Source organism: Microcebus murinus, chromosome 2, assembly GCF_040939455.1.
Source record: "Microcebus murinus isolate Inina chromosome 2, M.murinus_Inina_mat1.0, whole genome shotgun sequence".
NCBI lineage: Eukaryota > Metazoa > Chordata > Mammalia > Primates > Cheirogaleidae > Microcebus > Microcebus murinus.
The window spans coordinates 31,176,601-31,203,203 of record NC_134105.1 but is presented as its reverse complement, the minus strand read 5'-3'; the positions used below and the strand labels follow the sequence as shown (position 1 = coordinate 31,203,203).

At 36.4% G+C, this 26,603-nt stretch overlaps 1 protein-coding gene across 6 annotated transcripts in view; it reads left to right on the top strand.

The window, feature by feature from the left end:
• Positions 1–26,603, top strand: part of FOXJ3 (forkhead box J3) — a 141,378-nt gene that overhangs the window by 28,105 nt on the left and 86,670 nt on the right. For 5 of the 6 annotated variants that reach the window (XM_020290055.2, XM_020290054.2, XM_020290053.2 and 2 more), the window contains exon 3: positions 14,534–14,858. In XM_020290055.2, the coding sequence (XP_020145644.2) occupies positions 14,534–14,858 (325 nt within the window). Of the gene's footprint in view, positions 1–14,421; positions 14,859–26,603 lie in introns of all 6 variants that reach the window. The other variant, XM_075997124.1, reaches the window with a different exon arrangement.

Below are 26,603 nucleotides of genomic sequence, written 5' to 3'. Positions count from 1 at the left end.
TAATAAAAAAATGTAAAAATCTTGTCTAGAAGTGAAAGAATCATGTTACAAAAGGCAGTTGTATTTTTTTTACATGAGAGTAGAGAAATTTGAGTTGTTCTGAATTCATATATGTGGGAAAAATCCTATCACACGTAATACAGAATTAAAAAGCATCACTGAATATACTGGTGAGGTAAAAGAGGAGTTATATATAAAACCTGTGCCTACCAACAGTGCACACAGTATAAAATAATAACACTGAAATAGTAAAGAAGAAATTGTATGATTTGATTTAGTAAGCTTGGCTTAGTCAAGCTTTGCTTGGTTGTAAGCAAAGGAAACTAGTGCTGGATATTTCACACAAAAAAAGAAAAGGAATTTACCATATTTGGAGAACACTGGGGTATTTTACAGAACCCATGGATAGCGGAGTCTCTTGAGGAAATGGAACTAGGAACTGATGAAAAGCTGTTAGAAACCTAGGCATTGTTCTTTTTTCTGTTGCTTTTCTCTGAATCTGATTTATTTATTAATTTCTACAGACAGCTTTCTTTGCGTTTCTCTTTTCTTTATCTCTCAAGTTTATGTCTTCTTCATTTGGGACACCAGACCAGATGGTTTCAGTCCTAATTCTAAATTCCTGGGGTAGAAAATTTAGGTGAACAACTTGGGTCAGATATCAACCCTTGTTCGGATCCTTTAATTTGTTGTATCACTAGTACAGACAAGGTGTAGTACAACTTTGAGGATCCTGGGGGTGGAGGCAACTCAGAAAGGGAATTGTTGTGAGCTCGGCAAAACACCTCAGACAAAGCAATTGGGTGAGAAGAGTTAGGATTTTAAGAGAGAATATTTTAGGATTCAGACCCTTTCCTTATAGTCATGTGGGTAGTGAATGGGAGACTTGATTCCCACCTTCATATCAGAACATCCAGAGTATCCTTAGAATTTTGGGCTTGAAATTGGACCCTATCTTCAATTCTATTCAAGCTGACAAATATATATCGAATATTTATTACGTGCTTACTAGCATTCAAGAGTCTCATAAGCAACAAAAGAAAAGGAAAACAAAAGGATTATTGTGTCCCATACTGATGCTTACTTGAGAACCTGAGTGATAGGTGCTTTGTGTGGGTCTCTGTTAAAGGTTAAGGATCTGAATATGGATTTTAAGTACAGGAACCCATTTCTTCACAATTACATTAACACCCTCCCTATCCATCACATATATTTTGAGTTTGCAGTGATATATCTGCTGTGTTAAAAAGTACAGAGTGTGAAAGTATGGAAAGATGAGAGTATTTGAGCAAATAGAACCAAAGATGAGAGTATTTGAGCAAATAGAACCTGAGAAAAAAATAGTGCTGCTTTTACTATGCTAGGTTATTAAGTATGAAATGTCCGATTCCCTTCCGTACTAAGGTTGACAATTGATATCTCTGACATTTCTCTGTGGCACTTGTTTCTGTTTATTGTGAAGGTATATCCTTATACTTTCAAATGCACAGTTTGGCTTGTGATTATATTTCATATTTTTTTAGAGCAATTTTTGTGAACCATGGATAAGTCAAAAATTCATGTTATTTTCGAGTATGAGTTCTGTTGTAGAACCAATGTAGTGCAGACAGCTCAAAAATCAGTGAAGTGTTTGGGAAGGATGTGGCTAATGAATGCACAGGATGTTGATGGTTTGAGAAGTTCTGTTCTGGTGATTTTAATCTTGAAAAGGAGCCACGTGGGTGACCTGAGACCAAGGTGCATAATGTAGTGGAAGCAAATCCATCTCTATGCATGAATTAGCAAGGTTTGACATTACTCTTCCAACAATATTGGACCATTTGAAACAAATGGGCAAGTAAAGAAGCTGGATAGATGGGTACTACTTGAATTAAATGAGTGTTAGAAAAGAAATCAGATTGTCAGAAGAGAAATGGTCTCGAAGCTTGCCTTTCTTTTCTGTCATGACATAAGAGCGAACCATGTCTACACTGTATTGTTGCATGTGATAAAAAATGGATTCTTTTTGATAATTTTGATAAGTGTGTGTCACAATGATGGACAAAGATGAAGTACCGAAACACAGTCCAAAACCGCATATTCATCAGAAAAAGCTAATGGTGTGTGTCAGTTGGTCCAGTGCTGGTGTTATCCACTACAGCTTCATGACACCTGGTCAGTCAATTACAGCAGATGTCTACTGCAACCAGTTGGACAAAATGATGAGGATGTTTGTGATTAAGTACCTGAGATTGGTCAATAGAGATAGGCCAATCCTCTTGGAAGACAATGCTTGACCGCATATTGGACAAACAATGCTGCTCAGACTACGGCAATTGGACTTGGAAACTCTCTGTCATCATCATTGTGTTTACCAGGCCTTGCACCAGCTGACCACCACTTCTTCCAGGCTTTGGACCACTTCTTGCAAGGAAAAATATTTCATTCTTAACAAGCTGTGCGAAACGCCTTTCATGATTTCATTGCCACTTGCTCTGCAGGCTTCTCTGCTGCCATAAACAAACTACTATTAAGATGGCAAAACTGTGTGAATAGTTTAGGCACATACTTTGGTTAATTGTACTGATCTTGTTTGAAATATAATAAATTAAACTTTTGATTTGAATCGGACATTTCATATTTGATGACCTAATAGTATGTATAGGTGTATAGATGATTCAAGAAATGGAAAACCAAGAGGGGAAGCACATTTAGTATAATGAGAGACTGGATTGGAATCCATATTAAATGGAGATAATCATTCATGCTTTACCTTACAGCACAAATGTCATTATTTTTGCTATAGATATCAAGAAGAAAGCCATGGGGCTTAAAATAAATTCATGAAGGAGAATTATTATTGCTTTTCAGGTTGATTTTAGACATTTTAGTATAGGTGTGCCATAGTAGTGAGTGTGGTATTAATTTGCATTTACTGGGTGACTGATGACATTGAGCACCTTTCATGCACTTATTGGTGTTTTCATGTCTTTGTCTAAATCTATTGTGCATTCTAAAACTGGGTGTTTTGTCTTCTAATGATTGAGTTGTGTGAGTTCTCTAAATATTCTTAATACAAGTTTTTTGTTAGAGCAAATATGTTTTAAATTTTGTTTATGTCCAACTTACCAATTTTTTTTTATAATTTTCTCTCTAAGAAATCCTCACCTACTTCCAAGTTGCAAATATTTTTTGTTTTATTTTTAGAGAGTTTTACTGAGATATAATTGACACAGTACAATTTGATAAGTCTGACGAATATATATGCACATAAATCAGTACCACATCAATACAGTGAATGTATCCATCATTCCCAAAAGTTACCTAGTGCCTTTGTGTAATTCTTTCCTCCTGTCCCTCTTTCTGCAAGGTTTCTACTGATCTGCTTTTCTGTCCTTTATGTATTTGTTTGCATTTTGTAGAGTTTTATATAAATGAAATCATACAGTATGTATTCTTTTTTTGATCTGGCTTCTTTTACTCAGCATAATTATTTTGAGATGCATCTGTGTTGCTACATGCACCATTAGTTCATTCATTTTTATTCCATTGGATATATACACAACAGTTTGTTTATCCATTTACCTGTTGATGAATATTTGAATTGTTTCCAGTTTTGGCTATTACAATAAAAATGCTGTGAACATTTGTGTATATATCTTTGCATAGATATAGGGTTTATTTTGAGTAAATATCTAGGAGTGAAATGACTGCATCATAAGGTAGGTGTATGTTTAACTTTTTAATAAACTGCCAAGCTTTTCTAAAGCAGTTGTACCATTTTACATTCCCACCAGCAGTGTATGAGAGTTCCAGTTGCTCTATAGTCTCATTAACACTTGGTATAGTCAGTTGTTTAGTTTTAGCCATTCCAGTAGGTGCCTAGTGATACCTCGGAGTAGTTTTAATTTGCATTTCCCTATTGACTAGTGATGTTAAGTATGTTTTCTTATGATCCTTTACTATCATGTATTTTCTTTGTTGATGTATCTGTTCAGATCTTTTGCCCATTTAAAGAAATTGGGTTTGTTTTCTCATTGAGTTTTTTTTTTTTTTTCCTTTTTTTTTGAGACACAGTCTCATTCTGTTGCCTGGGCTAGAGTGCCATGGTGTCAGCCTAGCTCACAGCAACCTCACACTCCTGGGCTCAAGCAATCCTTCTGCCTCAGCCTTCCAAGTAGCTGGGACTGCAGGCATGCGCCACCATGCCCAGCTAATTTTTTGTATATATATTTTTAGTTGGTAAATTAATTTCTTTCTATTTTTAGTAGAGATGGGGTCTCCCTCAGTCTGGTTTGAAACTCCTGACCTTGAGCAATCTTATTACATAATAAGAAACATATATTTTCACATATATAAATATCATACACAGTATATTATGGCACATGTCTCAATATGGGACCAAAAGACTGAAGATGACTATTTCTTACATATGTTTATAATCCTATATATAACATGAAGTATTGCATATTTATACATGTTTGTAAATATATACAACATATATAAGTAAACAACATTGATCTTTAGTCTTTGAGATGGCAACTTACTAAAACATAGTTCTCAAACTTTTTGTCTCTTAAAAATTATTTAGTACCTAAGCTTTTTTGTTTGTTAGTACCTAAGTACTAACAAACTTTAGTTACCTAAGTACCTAAGCTTTTGTTTTATTTAGTACCTAAGCTTTTGTTTTAGGTACTAAAATTATTTAGTACCTAAGCTTTTGTTTATGTGGACTCTATCAATATTTATTATATTAGAAATTAAAACTAAGAAAAATGTTAATATTAATTCACATACAAATAACAGTAAACCCATTATATGTTAATATAGATAATATGTTATGAAAAATATACTTTCCAAAACAAACAAAAAAAAGAAATTGGCATTGCTTTACATTTTTGCAAATCTTTTTGATATCTGACATAATAGAACAGCTGGATTTTCATCTTTGCCTCTGCATTAAATCTGTTGTGATATTTCAAACACACAGCATCTGAAAAGCTACACTATACACTTAAGTGAGAATCAGAGTGGAAAAGACAATATTATCTTACTATGTAAATAGTTTTGACCCTTTGGACTGCCTGAAAGGGTCTCTAGGCCACACTTTGAGAACTATATCACATTTAACAGCGTAAGTTTCTTTATCACTTTTGTACATCGTACTTAACACTAAAAGATAAGGCAGGATCACTTTCCACTGTTAGCCCTCTGCCAGCATTGATGGCGTACTTACAGTAACATGGAGACAGAAGGTATGGAAATAGAACTGATGGTAGAATATCCAGTAAATGTTGGATGGTGAGCTGAACAGTATGGTTGCACACAGGTCAGGATAAACACTTTAATGAAACAAAAGAACCAATGGACATGTTACTTGGAGCACTTTTTTTTTTTTTAAACTAAGTGTAAGAAGTATTAATAGCATATTCAGTTTGAGTTTTTAAGTAACAGCTGCAAAGATGGTTTTGAGTGTTCTTATGTGAAAGGGACTGATGGTGGTCATCAGTCTTTCCAATTACTCAGAGACATTTTAGCAGGTAGGGTGAAATTTAAATGCAAAATATAGTATTTATTCAATGATAAAGTGATTTGCATCCAAAATGTTTATTTTTCTTCACTAAATTATAAAGTAAAATATTTTTAAGGTAGGAATTATACATACAGCATAAAAATGTCTTTTGACCATCTTTATGATCCCTAAATTTGTGTTCTGTTAATAAATGAAGTTCTAACTAAGACTATGGATTGTATGAATTCAGAACACAGTTTTATGAATCTAAGATTGAATGTTTGTGGAGTGATTTTGAGAGAATCTAGCAATAAATGCATTGTGGTTCTTAAAACAGATCTTGTGAGAATTGTTGAAGTTCTGGACTTTCAGCTTAGAGAAGGGACCCAAATGGTGTTACTGTTGTAAAATATGTAAAGAGTCATTATGAAGAGAAGCCTTGCCTCATTTTCCAAGATAGAATTTAATGAAATTTTCTTCTTCTTTTTTTTTTTTTTTTTTTGAGACAGAGTCTCGCTTTGTTGTCCAGGCTAGAGTGAGTGCCATGGCGTCAGCCTAGCTCACAGCAACCTCAAACTCCTGGGCTTGAGTGATCCTTCTGCCTCAGCCTCCCGAGTAGCTGGGACTACAGGCATGCGCCACCATGCCCGGCTAATTTTTTATATATATATCAGTTGGCCAATTAATTTCTTTCTATTTATAGTAGAGACGGGGTCTCGCTCTTGCTCAGGCTGGTTTTGAACTCCTGACCTTGAGCAATCCGCCCGCCTCGGCCTCCCAAGAGCTAGGATTACAGGCGTGAGCCACAGCGCCCGGCCGAAATTTTCTTCTTTATAGCAAGGAAACTTTAGATTAGGCTGTTAAAACTTCTGTTTTTTTAAACCGCAATGAATTGTATACCCTCGAGCAGATTGAGTATGTTGTGAACTTTTCTTCCCTTGGAAATCTTAAAGAATACAAAATAATTAATAGCAGGACTTTACAAAATGACCTCATGAGGTTCTTTTTTCATCTTTGATTTTATGATAGGTAGCTCTGAAATTACAATTGCCTTTACCAGTGGCAGTTTTCTCACTAAATCTCCACAGAGTTTTAAGCTAAGTCGTTTTGTGAAAATTCTTAGAATTTTAGTGGTGAAAGAAAAGTGAAAGTTAAGAGTTTTGAAGGGAACCTTCTGATATTTGTATGTTGAATTCTCTGTCTTAAACTATGATTCTTTTGTCCTGTATTTTTGCTTCAAACCAATGAGGATTTATTTGGTTTATCTTTTAAAAAGGTCAGTACTCATAAGAAGTTTAGAGGCTCAGTTATTCATACTTTGTCGGAAAGTAGTTTCATGCTGTCCATTTTTTCCTTAAATGGAGCAGAGATCAACTATTCGAAAAGGTGGGAGTTTTTATTGGAAGGGGAGAGCAAGTAATTAATTTTGGAGTTTAATGTAGCAACATTGGGGGCCAATATTGGAGGTTTAGGGCAGTGCAAGAGGGGAGGAGAAAGGTACAGAAGGTAATTAGAAGTATGCTAGATACAAACTATATAGACATTTTATTAGGAGCAAGCAGGTCCTGCACAAGGCAACTGGAAACACTTATTTATTTCTTTTCCTTGTTATATCCATTGTCTCTCTGCTATAAGATATCCAGCTGGAGCTTTTATATTCTTAGAACTATGGACTTAGAACTCCTTTAAAGAATAAATAGGATTTTGTGGGCTGCTTCAGGACTCATCATTGTAAGATCTTCTTTTACATTTGTGAATTTTATTGGTGGCAAGGTCACAGGTATAGTTAATGGAAATGCTAAATTTCAGTTACAAGTTAGTGGAAATAAAGAGTATATTTTCCCCTTTCAAAGTTTTCATTGATCTCTTATCTTCTCAAGGAATGGTGGCTCTGGTGAGACCATTTGAAATAATAGTTTTGATTAGAAAGACAGCACCTTTACAATGGTACCTTTGGGTGATTAGACATCACTCTTCTTTACCCCTAAGGCTGCACTTTTGTAGCTGCACTCAACTACTTCAGTTTGGACTTCAGAAGTAGTTGGTATTCTTTTTCAGCCTTGCAAGACTTCAGATTATAGGATTCTTAGCTTAAATTGCAGATGATAGGCAGGGAGTTACCTCCCTTAGCAAATTTGTATGTTGTCTATCTCTGCATATAATTCTAATCAGAGTTTATTTCTCTTTGAGGACTTTGTGTTAGGTAGCAAGAAAGAGCCAACACATGCCAACATCATAAATTCTCCCTATATTTTTCTTTTTGCTCTAGCTATAGTTGGCCTATGGCTTGCCTTCCAAATTCCACAGATGACGGTTTGAATAAATCCTTTGTCACTGGCTTTCCAACCTGCAATATTAGAGTTCATAAACTCATTAACTCCTCTTTAAGAGAGTATCTTTATTTTAGGTTCTGGTACTTATGCCTCCTCACTGTCATATCCCAAATTTTGTATTAAATATTTTAGGAATTGCATTGACCTGCTGAATAGAGACTCTTTTATAGTAGTTAAACACATAAAAAGTCTGGAAGGTAGGTGTTAGGGTGGAAAGACTAGTAGGTGCTCATGGCGCGAGTGGAGAAAGATTTGTCACACAGAAATTAAGATATATAAAAGTAAAAAAAGTATTTTTTCCTTTTAGAGGATGGAGAGAGAGAGAAGGGAAAGGGGAGGTGGGAAAGAGAGCAGGGAGACAGTGTGGCATCCCAAAGAAAGAGAAGGGAGTGCAGCGGCAGCGGGTAGATAACAAAAACTACAAGGATATCAAAGTCCAAGAGTTGGTTTTCTTCCTTTCCTTGGAGAAGGGATTATCACAGGAGATGTGAGAGATTTATGTCTCTTTTCCATTCATTCAGCTTTTTCAGAAGTTGTACAAAAACAGCTCCTGCAGGATGCCTGTTAGACAACACATAGGATTGATCATTAACTGTTTGTTACTGGGGAAATTACAGGATTAGGTATTTTCCTGTTATTTGTGCAAAGCTGCCCCTTTCAGTAGGCAGTCCAGGGCTGGAATGGTAGCTTCACAGACAATTTCACACAAAAAAATGAGGGGACCCAGCTGCCTTCCCTCTGCTGCCATCTCTTCCCTGTGTGGCTTCCATTCTCAAGATCACCTTATGATACAAAACATCTGCTAGAGCAATAGCTATTGTTTCCGCATTCCAGAGAGCAGAAATACAAAAGGCACAATGCCATCCTTAATAATATTTGGATTTATTCCTAAGGAAGAAGGTAACAATAGATATTAGGTGGCAGTTAGTGGTCTCTGCCAGAGCCCCTGCTTCTGGTTTTCTTGAGTGCTGAGACACTGTAATAGGAGAGAGAGCACATATTGACCTCTAGGGATGCATGGGATCAGAAGTATCCAAGAATCACTGCTGTGGTAGTTACAAGGATTTCTTCTGAGTTCTCAGTTTTTCATGTGCTGCCAGGTCTTGAAGATGAAATGCCAAGTACCAGAAATAGAGTGGGAAGATTCAGTAATATTTGGGTCACAACATCATTACCCTTACTATTCTTAATCCTTTTGTTTTCTTCCATGTCTTCCTTTTACCTTCATTTAGGGAGCCAACAATATCTCTACCTATTTGTCCTCCTTTGTGATACTGTTGCACCTTGAATACTTTCTGAGTAAGCCTTTGCTACTGGTTGAGATTTAGGAAAGTTGCAGAGGAAGGTCAAACAGTGTCCTAAAGTAGTTAAAAAGCATGCAAATGTTTTCTCCCTTTCTGCTGGTTGTCTGTTCACTCAGTTGATTATTTCTTTTGCTATGCAAAATCTTTATAACTTAATTTTCCCATTTGTTTGTTTTTGCTACCTGTGCTTTTGAGTTCTTAGTCATGAATTCTTTGCCTAGACTAATGTTCAGAAGAGCTTTCCCTAGGTTTTCTTCTATTATTTTTAAAGTTTCAGGTCTTACATTCAAGTCTTTAATCCATCTTCAGTTGATTTTTGTATATGATGAGAGATGGGAATCTGGTTTCATTCTTCTGCGTGTGGCAGTCCAGTTTTCACAGCACCATTGAAAGCCCTGACTTCACCACAATGCAATATATCAATGTAGTAAAGTTGCAGTCATACCCCATGAATATGTACAAATAAAAAATAAATAGGAAAAAAAGCGTACATGAGATTGTGTTAGTGGCAGTGTTTCATAAAGTGGGATTAGAATCCCCTCCCTTACCCCCATGTCATGATTTTGTTTTGAATTGTTGTGTCTTGATGTTCCTTACCCTTTAATTTTATACAAAAAAAATTCCATATGGATTTTGATCCATTGAGTACCTTTACCTTATGCTGTTGAGTTTTCTCTTTTTGCCTCTTCCTTTAGGTTTTTTTTTCTCCCTTTCCTGGAGATAGGGTCTGTCTCTTTTGCCTGAGCATGAGAGCAGTTATGGGATCATTGCTTATTGCAGCTTCAAACTCCTGGGCTCAAGTGATCCTCCTGCCTCAGCCTCCAGAATAGCTGGGATTACAGGTGTGCGCCACTACATCTGGATAATTATTCTATTTTTTTGTAGAGATGGGGTCTCACTGTGTTCCTCAGGCTAGTCTTGAACCCCTGACCTCAAGTTATCCTTTTGACTTGGCCTCTCTGAGTGCTAGGATTACATCTACCACACCCAGCCCTTTTATCTTTTAAATGCGTTGTAGTGTCGCTTGTTTGGGGAGGAGTACACCCATACTTTCGTGGGACAATCACTATTTCAGTCATGAAAATTCCTCTTTCAAGGAGATCTAAGTCTTGTGGGAAAGAGATAGATAAAGATAATTACAGTTTTGTATAAATCCTATGATAGAAGTATTTATATTCAGTTTAGGAGATGGAGGATGGAAAGAGGGGATTGACCAGGCTTTCTGTAGGAGGAAGTGTTTTGTTTGAGTTTTGAAGAAAAAGTAGAAGCCAGCCAGGCAGAGTGAGAAGAAAAGGACATTCCAGAAAAGAAAGCCTCTTATTCTTTATCCAATTATTATGTTATTTTTCAGATAACTTGTACTTGGCTTGGTATTACATGGCATCAGAAGTACTAATGTATGGTCAGTATCCCTAGTAGTGTGTGGGGGGGAGAGGAGGTGAAGGAGGAAAGCTTAGGTATATGATGCAGTTATGTATATGAAGCCGCATGTGAAATGCCTGAGATTATAATTGCTCCAGGAATTTAGGGAAGGATTAATAAAAGATTAGTAAAAGCTAAAGTAGTTGAAAATGAGGAGTTTAGTATAATAGGAGAAAGGGTGCCATCAAAAGTGGGCATAATGACACGAAAGCATGCTGTTAGATTTCTCTTGGAGTGTATGCATGGACTGGAGGTGATTAGCAGGGAAGGGTGGTTAGAGAGAAATCAGAGTCCAGGAGGCCAGCTAGGAAGCTTTTGGAATGAGGTGAGGTAATGAGGGCCTGACATTTCTTAACCAGATTTCCATAACCAGATTCCTCAGAGCCTCCCATGCTGTTTTTAAATTTATCACCATCTGTTCTCTTATACAAGTGGACCTCTGTCATCACCATTCCACTAATAGGTTTCTTTCTAAAGTTACTAGTGATCTGGCCAAATCTAATGGTCATCTTTTGTGTTCCCCACACTTAATGGAGAACCACTGCAGCCACCAGCCTAAGTACCAACAATGAAGGCATTTTTTGCTTTACTACCAAGAATACTGTATATAAAATTTAATAGATTGCAAGCAAAACAGAAGTTCCACTTTTTTTAGAGTTTAAATTTAAGATATTTTATAGTGTACTTAAAATCTAACAGAACTGATGAATATAAGCACAACAATAGAATAATTTTTGCACATGTCTTTGAAAACTAGGGACCTTCTTCTTTCCAGTTTATTTATATCTTAACTTTCTTCAGGATGTAGCTGAAATTCTTCCCCCTCTACTCCTTAAGGCTGCAGTCCATGTTATTTTCTCCCTTTTCTGGACCTGTATAGTACCCAGAGCTCAGCTCACTTTCATTTAGTTCTTTTTTTTTGGGGGGGGGGGCAGGGTTATGCTCTGTTGCCTGAGCTAGAGTGCAGTGGCATGATCATAGCCCACTGTAACCTCAAATTCCTGGGCTCAAGCTATCCTCTTACCTCAGCTTCTTGAGTAGCTGGGACTAAGTGCCCCACCATACCCAGCTAATTTTTCTATTTTTTGTATTTTTGTTTGCTATGTTGCCCAGGCTGGTATTGAACTCCTGGCCTCAAGTGATCCTCCTCTGTTGGCCTCCCAGAGTGCTAGGATTACAGGTGTGAGCCACTGCTCTCAGCCTTAGTTCTTTCTTATGTCTGACCTTCATAATTGGACTCTAGGTTCCTAGAGGACAGGAATTTTATCATACTTCCTGTGTGTGTGTGTGTGTACACACACACACACACTCTCTCTCTCTTTCTCTCTCTAGCATAATTCTGTATACATTTGTAATTACAAATTCTTGTTAAATATGTTATAATATGTAGTAAATACCTATTTATTGTATATTTACATTATATAACTGAGACTCAAAGTGTTATTACTGGCGCTGGTGGAAGGGAACAGAAGGTAAAGATGGTTCTCAGTAGGGGGCATGTGCAACAACAATTATATTCCAATTTGGAACATGCTCTTATATTAACTTTGAAAATGCATGTAAGTGGCTGCTTTGGGAATTTAAACAAAATAAAGCTGCATTGGGCATCAAGAAATCTGGGCTCTAGTTTTAGTTCTGGTAACTGCTTATGTGAAATTGGGTGTACCTTAACTTCAGTTTTTCAATTTTACATTGAGGGGATTAATCTCTAATCTCTAGGATACTTTACTTTTTTGACATTGTGTGATCTCTCAATTATCCTATCTTTTTATTCCACAAGTCTTTATAACTTACTTCATGTTGCTAACAGCATTTCTGTCTGAGATTGTAGAATAGGATGGTAAGTTGTTTTTTTTCCAAAATCTTTGAAGATGCTATATAGAGGAATTTAAAGTTCAGGTTTCAGAGGAGTACATGAAGTAGAGAGGGAGGAAATTTGAGAAAATGAGAAAAGTAAAATTGTGTATCAACATATCCAAAAAACAAGATCATAAGACTTTACCGCCAATGCAGATAGAATCCTTATGGCTGTTTCCTGATTTATTTATTTATTTTTTTGAGACAGAGTCTCACTCTGTTGCTCAGGCTAGAGTGAGTGTCGTGGTGTCAGCCTAGTTTACAGCAACTTCAAACTCCTGGGCTCAAGCAATCCTGCTGCCTCAGCCTCCCGAGTAGCTGGGACTACAGGCATGCACCACCATGCCTGGCTAATTTTTTGTATATATATTAGTTGGCCAATTAATTTCTATTTATAGTAGAAGGGTCTCACCCTTGCTCAGGCTGGTTTCGAACTCCTGACCTTGAGCTCTTTGGCCCGCCTGGGCCTCCCAGAGTGCTAGGATTACAGGCCTGAGCCACTGCGCCCTGCGCCCGGCCCCCGTTTCTTGATTTTTAATTGCTTTTGCTTAATCTGATTTGCTTGATAATGTATTAGTACCCTTCCAAGATACTCCTAGACTAATATTATTAACTACCAGTTATGGAATGTTTCTTCTATGTATGTGTTATCACATTTAATTTTCAAAGTATTATTTTAACTTTAGGTACTATTACTGTTTCATCTTACAGATGAGAAAGCTAGGGTTTAGAGATAATTAACATTTTCACAATTCCACTGCTAGTAACTGCTGGAATCAGTACTTGGAACTCTGGTCTTTCTGACTCCAAAGGCTGTGTTCTTTGTCAATTCTGTATTGTGTTCCAGGAGTTCAATTCCTATGCATGATACCCCAGGTTGCTTTTTGTTAAGAGCTTTTTGGGAAGAAGGGCTATGTAGGATTTTCTTAGCTACAGAAGTTTTCTTTTGACTGAGGTACTTTAATTTTTTTATTTTGTTGCCTTTCCCTCCTTAATTTTGATATCACTTAGTAGTCTTTTCATTCTTCTCTACTTTATTGTCAGGGTCACTATTCCTGCTCCTTTTTGATCCCAGGCTAGAAGGATTTGAGGTCTCTGCTGATGTTAACAATTTCAGTGTGAAATGTCAACTTTTGTTTTTATGTTCTTATCTTCAATTCTTAGAGCATCTTTCTCCCTTTTCTAGAATATATGTTAAACTGGCAGATTTAGTTTTCTTTCTTTGGGTGATAAGGGTCTGAATTTTTCAGCCTTGGAAAGAAACACATTACAGAATCCAAACCACTGGATGTTTGCCCAAGCCTGTCCTTGAGCTTTTAATGCTGCTTTTCTTGCTGACACTATTTATGTGACTTAATATGTTATACTCTGTACTCACAGTTCTTTAATTAGTTTTCATCAGCTTGTTCCTTGACTTGTTTTTAAAAAGGTTAACTGCATGGTACTGCCTATTTTCCCTTTTTCTTGGTCATCGGTGTCCTTGACTTTGCATTCCTCTTTTCGGTCAACTCCCCCAGCTAGCTTGTCTCCTTGCTATTCTTGTCTGTGTTGCTTTACTCTTCCTACCTCCCACTTGCTTAAACTCTACCTTCTTTCCTCCATGCACATTTCTGTGCTTATTTCTCAATTACTTCTCTAACCTCTTGCCTCCACCTTACTTTTGGTATCCTTTTGTTTATGTGACTCTCCTAAAATTTATGTAAAAGAAATGCCAGATATATTGTCCCAAGTTTTTAAGGGCTTGTGATGTTGGTGAGTAAAGAGTTGGAATGCTAATGGGGCTTTTTCATACCAAGATCCTGTTGCCTTATTAAAGTGATAGTCCTTTTTATAAAGATTGGCTTTACATATTGTATATGTATTGTTCTGTATTTTAAACATTTTAAAACCATTTTAAAACCGTAACCATTTTGTTATATTTTGGAGAGGAAAAAAATTAAGAAAAAAGATTGGAAATGTTGACCCCTTAAATAATTTGGTTTGCTCATTAACATACTCAATCTTTTTCCTCCAGATTTAACTCAGGCTTTCCCTCACTTTGGAACTCCTAGATTTGTGAATATTGGATATTTTGAGAAGCAGGGGTTCTTTCCTTGATACTGACTAAGGAGTCTATTTACCTTCAGGATGACATCTGAACTGGAGAGCAGCCTAACATCTATGGACTGGTTACCACAACTTACCATGAGAGCAGCCATCCAAAAATCTGATGCTACTCAAAATGCACACGGAACAGGAATTTCTAAGAAGAATGCACTCCTTGATCCAAATACAACTCTGGACCAGGAAGAAGTCCAACAGCATAAAGATGGGAAACCTCCATACAGTTATGCCAGCCTCATTACATTTGCAATTAATAGCTCACCCAAAAAGAAAATGACTTTAAGTGAGATTTATCAGTGGATTTGTGATAACTTCCCATATTATAGAGAGGCTGGCAGTGGTTGGAAGGTAAGAATTTTATTTAAGTTATTACTGTTATACAGTAAACAAAGACAATATTGACTTCTGTTAAAAATAAAGCTATGTGGAGACTCATATAATTGAAGATGAAATACTGATCACTAATTATTTTTAGGATGCCAGAAATGGAAATTAAATGTTTTAAATTTAGGTGAATAACTTTATTTTGGTAGACTATTAGTTTATTGGAGCTTTATTATATTATAGGACTGATATAGCATGAAGTTAAGAGCAGAGATAAGGTAGCATTCACTAGAAACACTATCCATAGTTCAAGTAAGTTGATAGTGAGTTTAAGGTTAATAAAACAATATACTATTGTAACTAGTACTGTATTCATCATCCAAGATTTTTTCCCCCAAATATTAAGGAAGTACAAATGTTTTTGGTTACATGGACCACTTTTGTAATGCTTGAGTCACAGCTATAGTGTTCATTGTACCCATTAGGTAGATTTTTGCCCCTTCCCTCTTTCTTCCTCCCCCTTGCCTGATTTGCACTGAGGTTTACTTTCCTCTGTGCATTTGTGTACTCGTTGGTTAGTTCCATTTTAATAGTAAGTATATGTGGTATTTGTTTTTCCATTCTTGAGATATTTCACTTAGGTAGGAGAATGGTGTCTAGTTGCATCCAAACTGTTGTAGAAGCATTAATTCATTCTTTTTTATGGTTGAGTAGTACTCCACGGTATACATATACCACATTTTATTAATCCACTCATGAATTGATGGGCACTTGGGTTGATTCCACATTTTTGCAATTGCCAAGTTTTTTTTTTTTTAACTTTTTATTTTGAAAGAATTTTAGATTTACACAAGAGTTGCAAAAGTAGTTTAAAAGATTCCCCTATATACTTTATCAGGTTCCTCTAATGTTAATATCTTATGTTACAATAATACAATGATCAAAACTAAGAAATTAATGTTGGTGCAATAATGTTGACTAAACCGTACTATTAACTAGTAAGTCAATTACAGACTTTATTCAGATTTCATCAGTTTTCCCACTCTGTCCTTTATGTCCCAGGATCTAATCTGGGGTCCCACATTTCATTTAGTTGTCATGTCTCCTCCGTCCCCTGCAATCTGTAAAGATTCCTAAGTCTTTTCTTGTTTCTTATGACCTTGACAGATTTGAAGAGTACTTATCAGATATTTTGTAGAATTTCCCTCAGTGTGGATTTATCTGATGTTTTCTCATGATTAGCTTGAGGTAATGCATTTTGGGGAAGAATTACAGAGATGATGTGGCCTTCTCTGCATATCATATCAGAGGATACTTGATGTCTTATTGGTCATGATTCTTTGGTTAAGGGGATGTCTGCCAGGTTTCTCTATTGTAAAGTTACTATTTATCACTTGTAAATAATAAAATGGTTTTTTGGGGATACTTTGAGGATATGCAGATACAGTAAGTCCTCAGTTAATGTCATTGCTAGATTATTAGAAACTGCAACTTTAAGCAAAATGATGTATAATGAAACCAGTTTTTTTTCCTCATCCACATTATAATGAAGTGACATTCAAGGATGTGCTGTACACTGTTTCACTTAAAGTCACAGTTTCCAAAAACCTATCAAGGATGTTAAGTGAGGACTTACTGTACCTTGATCCTTCTTAAAATTTTGCTCATTAATTTTAGCATTCAATGGTAGGTCATAAGTTTTTACTGTTTCCTGATGTTGATTTTCTCATTCATTCCTTCTACATTTATAAATTGACAATCTTATATAAGGAAGAGTTGTTCCTTTTTACACTTTTTTTTCTTTAGTCATTGATTTATAATAGTACACACTCAAGATATTTATTTTATTCTTTGTGCTATTGTTGTCATTCAAATTGTTGCAGCTTTGGCCATTGGGAGCTGTCATATGTTGGCACCATTATTTTTTTGTTTGTTTAGCACTTTCTTTTTGGCATTACAAGATGTTACAGGGTTATTTTGTACCTTTCTTGCCCCTGCCCTGGAATTAACCACTTCTTTAAGAAGTCTTTTGATATATCATCAAACTTGAGTTACCTAGCTAATTTATCTTATACAATAAATAATTCAGTTTACTTTCTTCTGTCTCTGTGCATATTATATTGATAGTCTTACATAGGACTTCCCAGTTGTGTACCATGTTGGGGATGTATACATACATGTGGAGGAAGGGGATTTTTATGGGGCTTTAGGTCTACCTAGCTCAGATGGTAGTTAGTCTTCAGTTTTTCATAAGGCTTCCTGCCTCAACACTTTTGTCTTTTTCATTTGACTAAATTTATTAGAGACATTTGTTGATTTATTGTGCACTAATGATGTGCCATGAGCTATGCCAGATAATTAAGTATTTTAATTAAGAGAAGAAGTGTGCCTCATTGAACTTTTTATATCTCTTCCTTTCTTCCATGGCTTAGCACACAGTGCTTCTAATTAGTAAGCTTCAATAAGTGTAGTTTGAATGAAAGCATGAATCCTAATCCCAGCTTTCCTTTCTAGCTTTATTTTTGCTAATTTCCTCTCATGTATTCTTTCTTCTTCTGTCCATTCTAGCCTACTAGTTCTCCCAGTAAGTAAACACTTTAATTTCTCTCTAGCTTTTATTTTTCTTTTATTTCTCCTTGGAGTTTCTCTCTTTTGCCCTTTTTCAACTGGCAGTACCTATATTTCATCTTCTATGTCTATTTCTCTTCTCCCTATAGAATTAATCTCTTATGTGTTACCGTATGCTTTATTAATAGCATTATTATGGAACTTAGAGATTTTTATTCAGAGATCTTGTTTCATTAGTTTTTGTTTCTGTACTCTAATACTGAAACAATTGCTTTTATTATTTTCTGTGTGCCAGACACTATACTAAGTGCCTTACACCATTGTCTCCTTAAACTGAACAATAGCCTTATGAAGTAGATACTATTTTTGTCTATATTTTAAAGGTAAGAAAACTGAGGCTTAGATAAGTTTTTGCAGAGTTTCTTAGTTAGAGAATGGGAGAGTCAAGATTTTGTACTAGACTTGGTAGATTTGGAGATTTCAGTGCTTATGTTCTTGACCATTACATAAGGCCTATAATTTTGCAAAAACTATATAAATATTTACTGAAATTGATTTGCCAAGATCAATTCTCTTAACTGGTGATTCAGTATGAGAAGTGATTGTTAACAGTATGCTTTGATTAAGAGTCCACTCTAATAAAATATTTCAGTGGAGAAAATACATAATAAAAGTTGACCCATGAATCAAAGCATCATTCTGTAAGCAAGTAGTAATGATCTATTTAAGCCATGTTTTCTGGCTTTACCACTGGGCACTGTGTAGACTCTTATTGTTAAGATTTGGGATGAGGGAAGGCTAGAAAATTTTGATAAACCTGTTTGGCAATGGAAAAACATGGTGGCTAGGGAGTAGAAATGGCCAAAATTTAAGTGGCTTACTAAGCCTACCAGGGATTCATGGGTCTGTATCATTGGTTGTAAACCTAACTGCCTGCTGGTGCCAGACAGGTGACAAATGAGTAAAGCAAAAATGATGCTGAACTGAAGACTACATGTCTAATGTAAAATGAGCAGCTGTGTTCTAGTCAGTTGTTGCTTTTTAGGACACATGGCAGATCTTCTAACTCCCTTTCCTCCTTCTCCCCTAAGAAAAGCAAGAAATCTGGATTTTATATGTAATTTCAAAAATTTTAAATGTTGTCAATTAATTCCAATTTTCTTAAATACTCACGGGCCAATCATATATCTATTGGCTGGGTTCAGCCTATGGACTACTAATTTGGAATCTCTGGTCTAAATCATAGCCTCTTCTTTTCGGCTAATTTAGTCTTTCATTCATTAATTTGAAAAGAATTTTACTATCTATTCTTTGTGAAGTAGTGTTAGGCTTTGGCAGTACTAAGTAGCTTAACACAGGGCCCTATGGGAGCTTACAATCTTTATTAGATGAAGAGGATACATATAAACAAGTAATTATGAGGCTATGTAAAAAGCTCTGTAATAGAGAAATCTAGAGTGTTGTGCTATAAATAGTTGACTAATTGGGCACATCTGTGTGTAAGCCATAAAAATATCCAGGGTGTATGTGATCTAGTGAAAAGAAAAGTGTTAAATGAAGTATTCACTTAATGAGAGTTTATGGGGAGTGTGATGATGTTCTAAAGTAAGTGGTACAGATAGTAAGTGTAAAAGGAAGGGGGGAATCGTTAGATAGCTATTGAGGGAAGTGGGAATTGAGCTGTATTTTGAAGAGGAGTAAGATTTGGGGAGGTGTTTTTAAGAGTTCTTAAGAAACACTTGATTATACGGGTTCCTAGTAGAGAGTTGGGATAGAGCAAGAATATGGAGATCCTATGAATATATGAATGCCAAACTAAAGAGCTTGGTCCAAATTTTAGGGAATAGTATATAAAGTTCAGTTTGTTTTCCTCATTAACCTGTCTAACCTCAGCTTCTGATGAAGTCAACTTGAGAGTGCCAAATTCAGTCTGCTGATAATTTTTTGCTGATGGCCAGCTCAAGTCAGTGGTCTGAAAGTGCTTTCAAAGTAGTGATATAGTTTCAACTGGAAGATACATAGTTTAGATATAAAGAAGAAAAGAGAAGTAGAAGGAGAGAAATGAGAATAGGCAGAGAAGGATGATGTTGCTCTTAGAACTAAAAGATCCCATCTGTTGCTTTAGGCAGACGATATTTCTAGGATTTGCTATTTCATACTTACATATTTTAAAAAAAAACTTTCTTCCATCCAGTTTTAAAATAGTGGATGCCTAGAACTTGCCATTGATCACTTTTAACTTTATTTTTGTAAACATAAAAATATTTTTTGAGTACTTGAAGACATGGAAACTGGTTTTTATCTTCTTTGTATAGGTCTTTGCTTTCCTATTTTACTTCCTATCACTCTCCTTAGCTTTAGCATACTCCCACAGTCTGTTGTTCACTGTTTCTTCTTCAGGTATGGAGGGAGATGGGTTAGGGGAAAATGAGAGGTCACTTAAAACTTGAGAAGTTAGCTTGTATTGTTTGAAGGGAGGGTTGGAGAAAAATCTTAAAGCAGCTGTCACCACCTTTCCAGAAATGCAGTCATCAAAAGCCACTCAGAGGAGAAAATAAATGTTGCCATGGTCCCTTAAGAGGAATCAAATAGAATTTTAGTATTAAGTTAAACCTCCCTTTCATTTTGTGTCAGAACATTGAAGGGAGATTACATATTAAATATAACTCTGAGTATTCCATAATTGAGTGACTTTGTATTCTGAACTAGAGGAAAAGGAATTTAAATTTTTGTGTTATTCACCTTACTGAGGAAAGTTAACCTATTAAATTAGTGAAGTTTAGGGTTTTAAAAGAAGGAAAACTGGCCGGGTGCGGTGGCTCACGCCTGTAATCCTAGCACTCTGGGAGGCCGAGGCAGGCGGATTGCTCAAGGTTAGGAGTTCGAAACCAGCCTGAGCAAGAGTGAGACCCCATCTCTACTATAAATAGAAAGAAATTAATTGGCCAACTAATACATATAGAAAAAATTAGCTGAGCATGGTGGCGCATGCCTGTAGTCCCAGCTACTCGGGAGGCTGAGGCAGCAGGATTGCTTGAGCCCAGGAGTTTGAGGTTGCTGTGAGCTAGGCTGATGCCACAGCACAAAGCAAGACTCTGTCTCATAAAAATAAAAATAAAAGAAGGAAAACTATAAAAGTGGTGTGTGGGGGTATATTATGCTAATTTTTATGTCCGTCAAAAAGAAATAATCCATTATGTATTTGCTCATTATTATAAAAAAGAAATTGGGGAATATAAACTAGAAATGTAATAAACATAACTACCTATAGGGGATGGATAGAACTGAGGTGGAAAGGATATAGAAGGGAATAGATTTTGAGTATACCTTTTTTTAAAATTAATTATTTTTATTTTAGCTTATTATGGGGGTACAAGTGTTAAGGTTACATATATTGCCCATGCCGCCCCTCCCCCTTTGATTAAGAGCTTCAAGCGTGTCCACCCCCCAAACGTTGCACATCTTACTTGTTGTGGTTGTATATACCCATCCCCTCTTTCCCCCTCCCACCCTCCCGACACCCGATAAATGTTACCCCTATATGTCCACTTAGGTGTTGATCCGTTAATACCAATTTGCTGGTGAGTACATGTGGTGCTGGTTTTTCCATTCTTGAGATACTTCACTTAGAATGGGTTCCAGCGCTATCCAGGAATCTACAAGAGGTGCTATATCACCATTGTTTCTTAAAGCTGAGTAGTACTCCATGGTATACATATACCACATTTTATGAATCCACTCATGAATTGATGGGCACTTGGGTTGTTTCCACAGCTTTGCAATTGTGAATTGTGCTGCTGTAAACATTCGAGTGCAGGTGTCTTTTTCATAAAGTGACGAGTATACCTTTTTATATAGTTTTTATATAGACTTTTGAAACATGTACATGTTCTACATACTTAAAGAAAAAAGAGATGAAAAAAGGAAACCCTTAAAACCATGTACAAGCAGAGTCAAATAAGCCTGTTATAATATCAGATTAATAACATAGATATACAGAAAAAAATAATTGAAGAAACCTTTGACCAGAGCATTCTGACTGTACACCTTCATGTGATAACATTACAAGGCCAAAAAGAATTACAAAGAAATCATTAACTTAGTAGGTTTTCTTTGGTAGTAGAACTTTACTAGAGGCAGTCTCTACCTCCAAAAACCTGAAGAAAAGAAGTTGGGAGGGAAGAAGTTAGAAAGTTGGAAGCAATTCTGACACTGTTTTATTTGCATGGTAGGATAGATCAAATGAGTAAATATATTGATTTTTAGTGGGAGGGGGGGAAGGCATGGAGACCAGGACTCTCACAGTAGAATAAAGATACAAATAAGAATATAGTGGTTGATTGGATTGGAGGTAGCAATTTAAACTCAAGTTTAAAAATTAGAATGCTTTTAAAATTCAGATTCCTGGGTCACAACTCCAGAGATTTTGAATTAGTCATCTTGGATGGAACCTAGGAATCTGCATTAAAGTACATCTCAGGTGATTCTATTGCAGGTAAACTGTAGTTTTGAGAAACTGCTTTTGGGGATAGGGTTTTCAAGGCCGATCAGTATGCCTTGATCAGTTATTTAAATAATCATTCTAATTATTTCTACCTCTCTACTTCCCTAGCTTTTTTTCTTGGCGTTATTGGAGATAGGGACTACCCTACTGTAAGGTCTGAAATAACCTCTTTTCTTCATGGGATGTTTGTGTTTGTACACATCTTGGCTTTTGTATCTGTATGGGTATTTTTAATTTTTAAATATGCTTTTGGTATTTTTTAAAGCAAATTTGTGATTACCATATGAAATGCATTGTATCCTGGGTTTTGGGTTGATAGACAAAGTTCCTACCCTCCTGGGACCTATTCACATTTTGATAGAGAATACATTGTGGAGAAGGAAGACCATTAAACAAACCATTGCAAGTGTAATTGGAAATCCAGAGTGATAAAGTTTATTACAGTGGGACCTAACCTAATCTGTGAAAGTCAGAAAGGGCTTCTCTGAAGAACTGATGTTTAATCCAAGAGTGAATTGAAAGTTGAGTAGATTCATTTAGGTGAAGGGTATGAGTGTGGCTGGAGGCAGTAATCTTTGCAGATGTAACAACTTAAGGAAAGCCTAGAAAGAAAGAGAAAACATTGAAGGTGTTGATAGATAGCAAGGTTGGGTTAGATCATGAAGAGTCTTTGGATGCTTAAGAATTTTAAGTTTTATCCTAAGTGCAATGGGAAGTCATTGAAAGATTTTAAGTAATGGAGTGACATCAAATTTGCATTGTGAAGATATAACTGTCTACAGTTATATATTGGTGATACTGGTGTCCTGCCTACAGGGTGGGGAATGATGGAAGGAGGACAGAGAGGGAAGGAGGGACACTAGTTAGGAAGCCATTGTACTAGTCTTGGTGATACTGGTGTCCTGGACTGAGATAGTAATAGAAAAGATAGAGTAAAGTAGGTAGATCTAAGGTAAACTTAGTAAGATTTGGTGATAGATTTGTTTCAGATGGTGAGAAAGAGGGAGGAGTTAAGGATGTCTCACAGGTTTCTGATTGGAGCAGTTATGTGAATAATAATGTATTTAAGTTGATACTGGAAAACTGAAAGAAAATTACTTTGAGCATAAAAATTGAGTTTAGTTTTAAACATGTTGAGTTTGGGGTTTTGGGAGATGTCCAGTTGGTAGTTAGAAATACATGTTAGGAACTCAGGAGAGAAAGGTCTATGTTAGTGATCTAGACAGATTTAAGTGTCACAGATGGTCAGTGAAGCAATGGCTGTAGATGAGATAGCCTGGGCAGCAAATGTAGAAATGAAAAAAAGGACACGGCAAATCCTTGAAGATTTCCAGCATTTAAGCTTTTTTTTTTTTTTTTTTGAGACAGGATCTTGTTGTGTCACCCAGGCTGGAGTGCAGTGGCACCATCATAGCTCACTGCAGCCTGTAACTGCTAGGCTCAAGTGATCTCTTCCCTTAGCTTATCAAGTAGCTGAGACTATAAGTGCATGTATTTTTGTGGAGATGGGGGTCTCTGTGTTGCTCAAATTGGTCTTTAACTCCTGGCCTCAAGAAGTCCTCCCACCTCAGCCTCCCAAAACTCTGGGATTACTGGCTTGCACCACCATGCTGGCCCATTTAAACTTTTTGTAGAGGACAAAGACCATGTAGAGGTGTTCTCTTCCCTGAAGTGATGAATTCCTGCTGAGCCATTAACAAAATAATAGTTATTTAGTGTGACCATGTTGATTTGTTCCCCCTTCATCTTGAACTTTATTATTATTATTTTTTTTGGCGACAAGAGTCTTAATCTGTCTGCCCGACTAGAGTACAGTGGCATCATCATCATAGTTTACTGCAACCTCAAACTCCTGGGCTGTAGCGATCTTCCTGCCTTAGCCTCCCAAGTAGTTGGGACTACAGGCATGCACCACCATGCCCAGCTAATTTTTCTATTTTTTTGTAGAGAGGGGGTCTCGTTCTTTCTCAGGCTGGTCTGGAATTCCTGATCTCAGGCGATCCTCCTGCCTCTGCCTCCCAGATTTCTAGGATTACATGCGTGAGCCACTCCACCCATCCTCATCTTGAACTTCTAAGATGGGTAGATGAACTCTTGTTTGTCTGGTGCTTCTTTCTTTTTTTCCTATGTTATTTTATATTTGGTTTGAGTATTTTTTATGATTTTTTTTTTTTTCTTTGAGACAGGGTCTTGCTCTGATGCCTAGGCTGAAGTGCAGTTGGTGTCAGCCTAGCTCACAGCAACCTCAAACTCCTGAGCTCAAGTGATCCTCCTGTCTCAGCCTCCTGAGTAGCTGGGACTACAGGCACACACCACCACACCTGGCTAATTTTTAAATTTTTTGCAGTGATGGGATCTTGGTATGTTGCCCAGGCTGGTTTTGAACTCCTAGCCTCAAGTGATCTGCCTGCTTTGCCTGCCAAAGTGCTAGGATTACAGTTGTGGCTCACCAAGCCTGGCCCCATTTCCATTTTATATGCACAATTACGTTATTAGTTATACCTCTTCCAAAATTTTTTTAGTGATTGCTCTAGGGTTTGCTATATACATCTGTCTTAGTTTGTTCCAGTTGCTTTAACAAAAAAACCATAGACTGGTGGCTTATAAACAACAGAAATTTATTTCTCACAGTTCTGGAGGCTGGGAAGTTCAAGATCAAGATGTTAGCAGATTTGATTACTGGTTAGGGCCCATTTCCTAGTTCATAGATGACTGTCTTCTCATAACCTCACGTGCTGAAAGGGGCAGATGAACTCTCTGGAGCCTCTTTTATAAGTTATCATCTCATTCATGAGGACATCCCTGATAACCTCTTCACCTCCCAATGGCTCTGTCTTCAAATGTTATTGGGAATTATATTTCAATATGAATTTTGAGGAGACACAAACATTCAGTCCATTGCAACATTTTTAACTTGTTATACTCTACCTTCAAATAGTATTAAACCATTTCATGTATAGTATAAGAACTTTATAAACCAATCTTTCCAATTCCTTTGACCCATCCTTTATGCTGTTGTTGTCATACATTTTACTTTTACATATGTTATAAACCCCATAATAGTTATACTTGCTTTAGACGGTTATCTTTTTTTTTTTTTTTTTTTGAGACAGAGTCTCACTTTGTTGCCCAGGCTAGAGTGAGTGCCGTGGCGTCAGCCTGGCTCACAGCAACCTCAATCTCCTGGGCTCAGCGATCCTACTGCCTCAGCCTCCCGAGTAGCTGGGACTACAGGCATGCGCCACCATGCCCGGCTAATTTTTTGTATATATATTTTTAGTTGGTCAATTAATTTATTTCTATTTTTGGTAGAGACGGGGTCTCGCTCAGGCTGGTTTCGAACTCCTGACCTTGAGCAATCCGCCCGCCTCGGCCTCCCAAAGTGCTAGGATTACAGGCATGAGCCACCACGCCCGGCTAGACGGTTATCTTTTAAAAGCATTACATATAAGAAAAAAATTATAAAATTCACCTTCATTTTTACAATCTGGTACTCTTCATTTCTTTTTGCAAATGTAAGTTTTCATTTGGTTTCATACTTCTGTTTGAAGAACTTCCTTATAACATTGTCAGCCAGCTGAAATGAATTCTTTCAGCTTCTGTTTGTCTGAAAGTCTTTATTTTTGAGATATATTTTCACTGTGTATATAATTGACAGTTTTTTTTCTTTCACTATTTTAAGATGTCACTCCATTGTCTTCTGGCTTACATAGTTTTTGAGAAGTCCACTGTAATTTTTAACTTTATTCCTGTATATGTAATCTTTCTGTTTTCTCTGGCTGCCTTCAAGCTGTTCTCTTCATTTTGGTTTTTAGCACTTATTAACTATAATGAATACAGAAGTATGGGTTTTAATTTATTCTGCTTGATGTTTTCTGAAATTCTTGTATATGTGAATTGTCTTGCATTATTTTTAGAAGGTTCTTGACTTTACATTTTCTTTCTGTTCCATTCTCTCTCTTCTTCTGGGACTTGAATTACATGTATTGTTTCACAGTTCTTGGATGATCTGTTTTGTTTTTGTTGTTAGTCTTTGTGTACATGTGTGCATGCGTGTGTGTTGGTCTCAATTTGGGTAATTTCTGTTGATCTGTCCTTGAGTTTTCTGAGGCTTTCTCTAGTTGTGTCCAGTTTACTGATGAGCCTATGTGAGGATTTTTAAAATCTTTTATTGTGTTACGTGGTAAAAATAAAAAAAAAATAAAATCTTCTATTGTGTTTTTTTATTTCTATCATTTACCTTTGTCTCTTTCTTATAGTTTCCACATCTCTGTTGACATTCCCCATCCTTTTATTCAGGTTGTCCAGTTTTTTCTCCTAGATCTTATAACATATTAATCATAGATATCTTAAAGTTTTTGTCTAATATTTCTAACACCCGAGTCTTCTCTCAGTTGGGTTTTGTTAATCTTTTGATAGTGGGTTTTTTCCTTGTTTTTTTATGTCTTATAATTTTTGACAGAGTACCAGATAAATGTAAAGAAAAATTGTAGAGATAGGGGTAAATTGTGTTTATACTTGTAAATGGACATGTATCTTTTTTCTCATTCATGTGGGATACCATTTATGTGGGAGGTTGAGTCAGTCTGTCAGTAAGTTGAGCTGGATTTGGCTTTTGTTGTTGGTATCTTTATCCTCAGTACACCACAGACTTTACATTCCTTCTGCGATAGGCTCCTGTTAATTTGTGCTTGGAG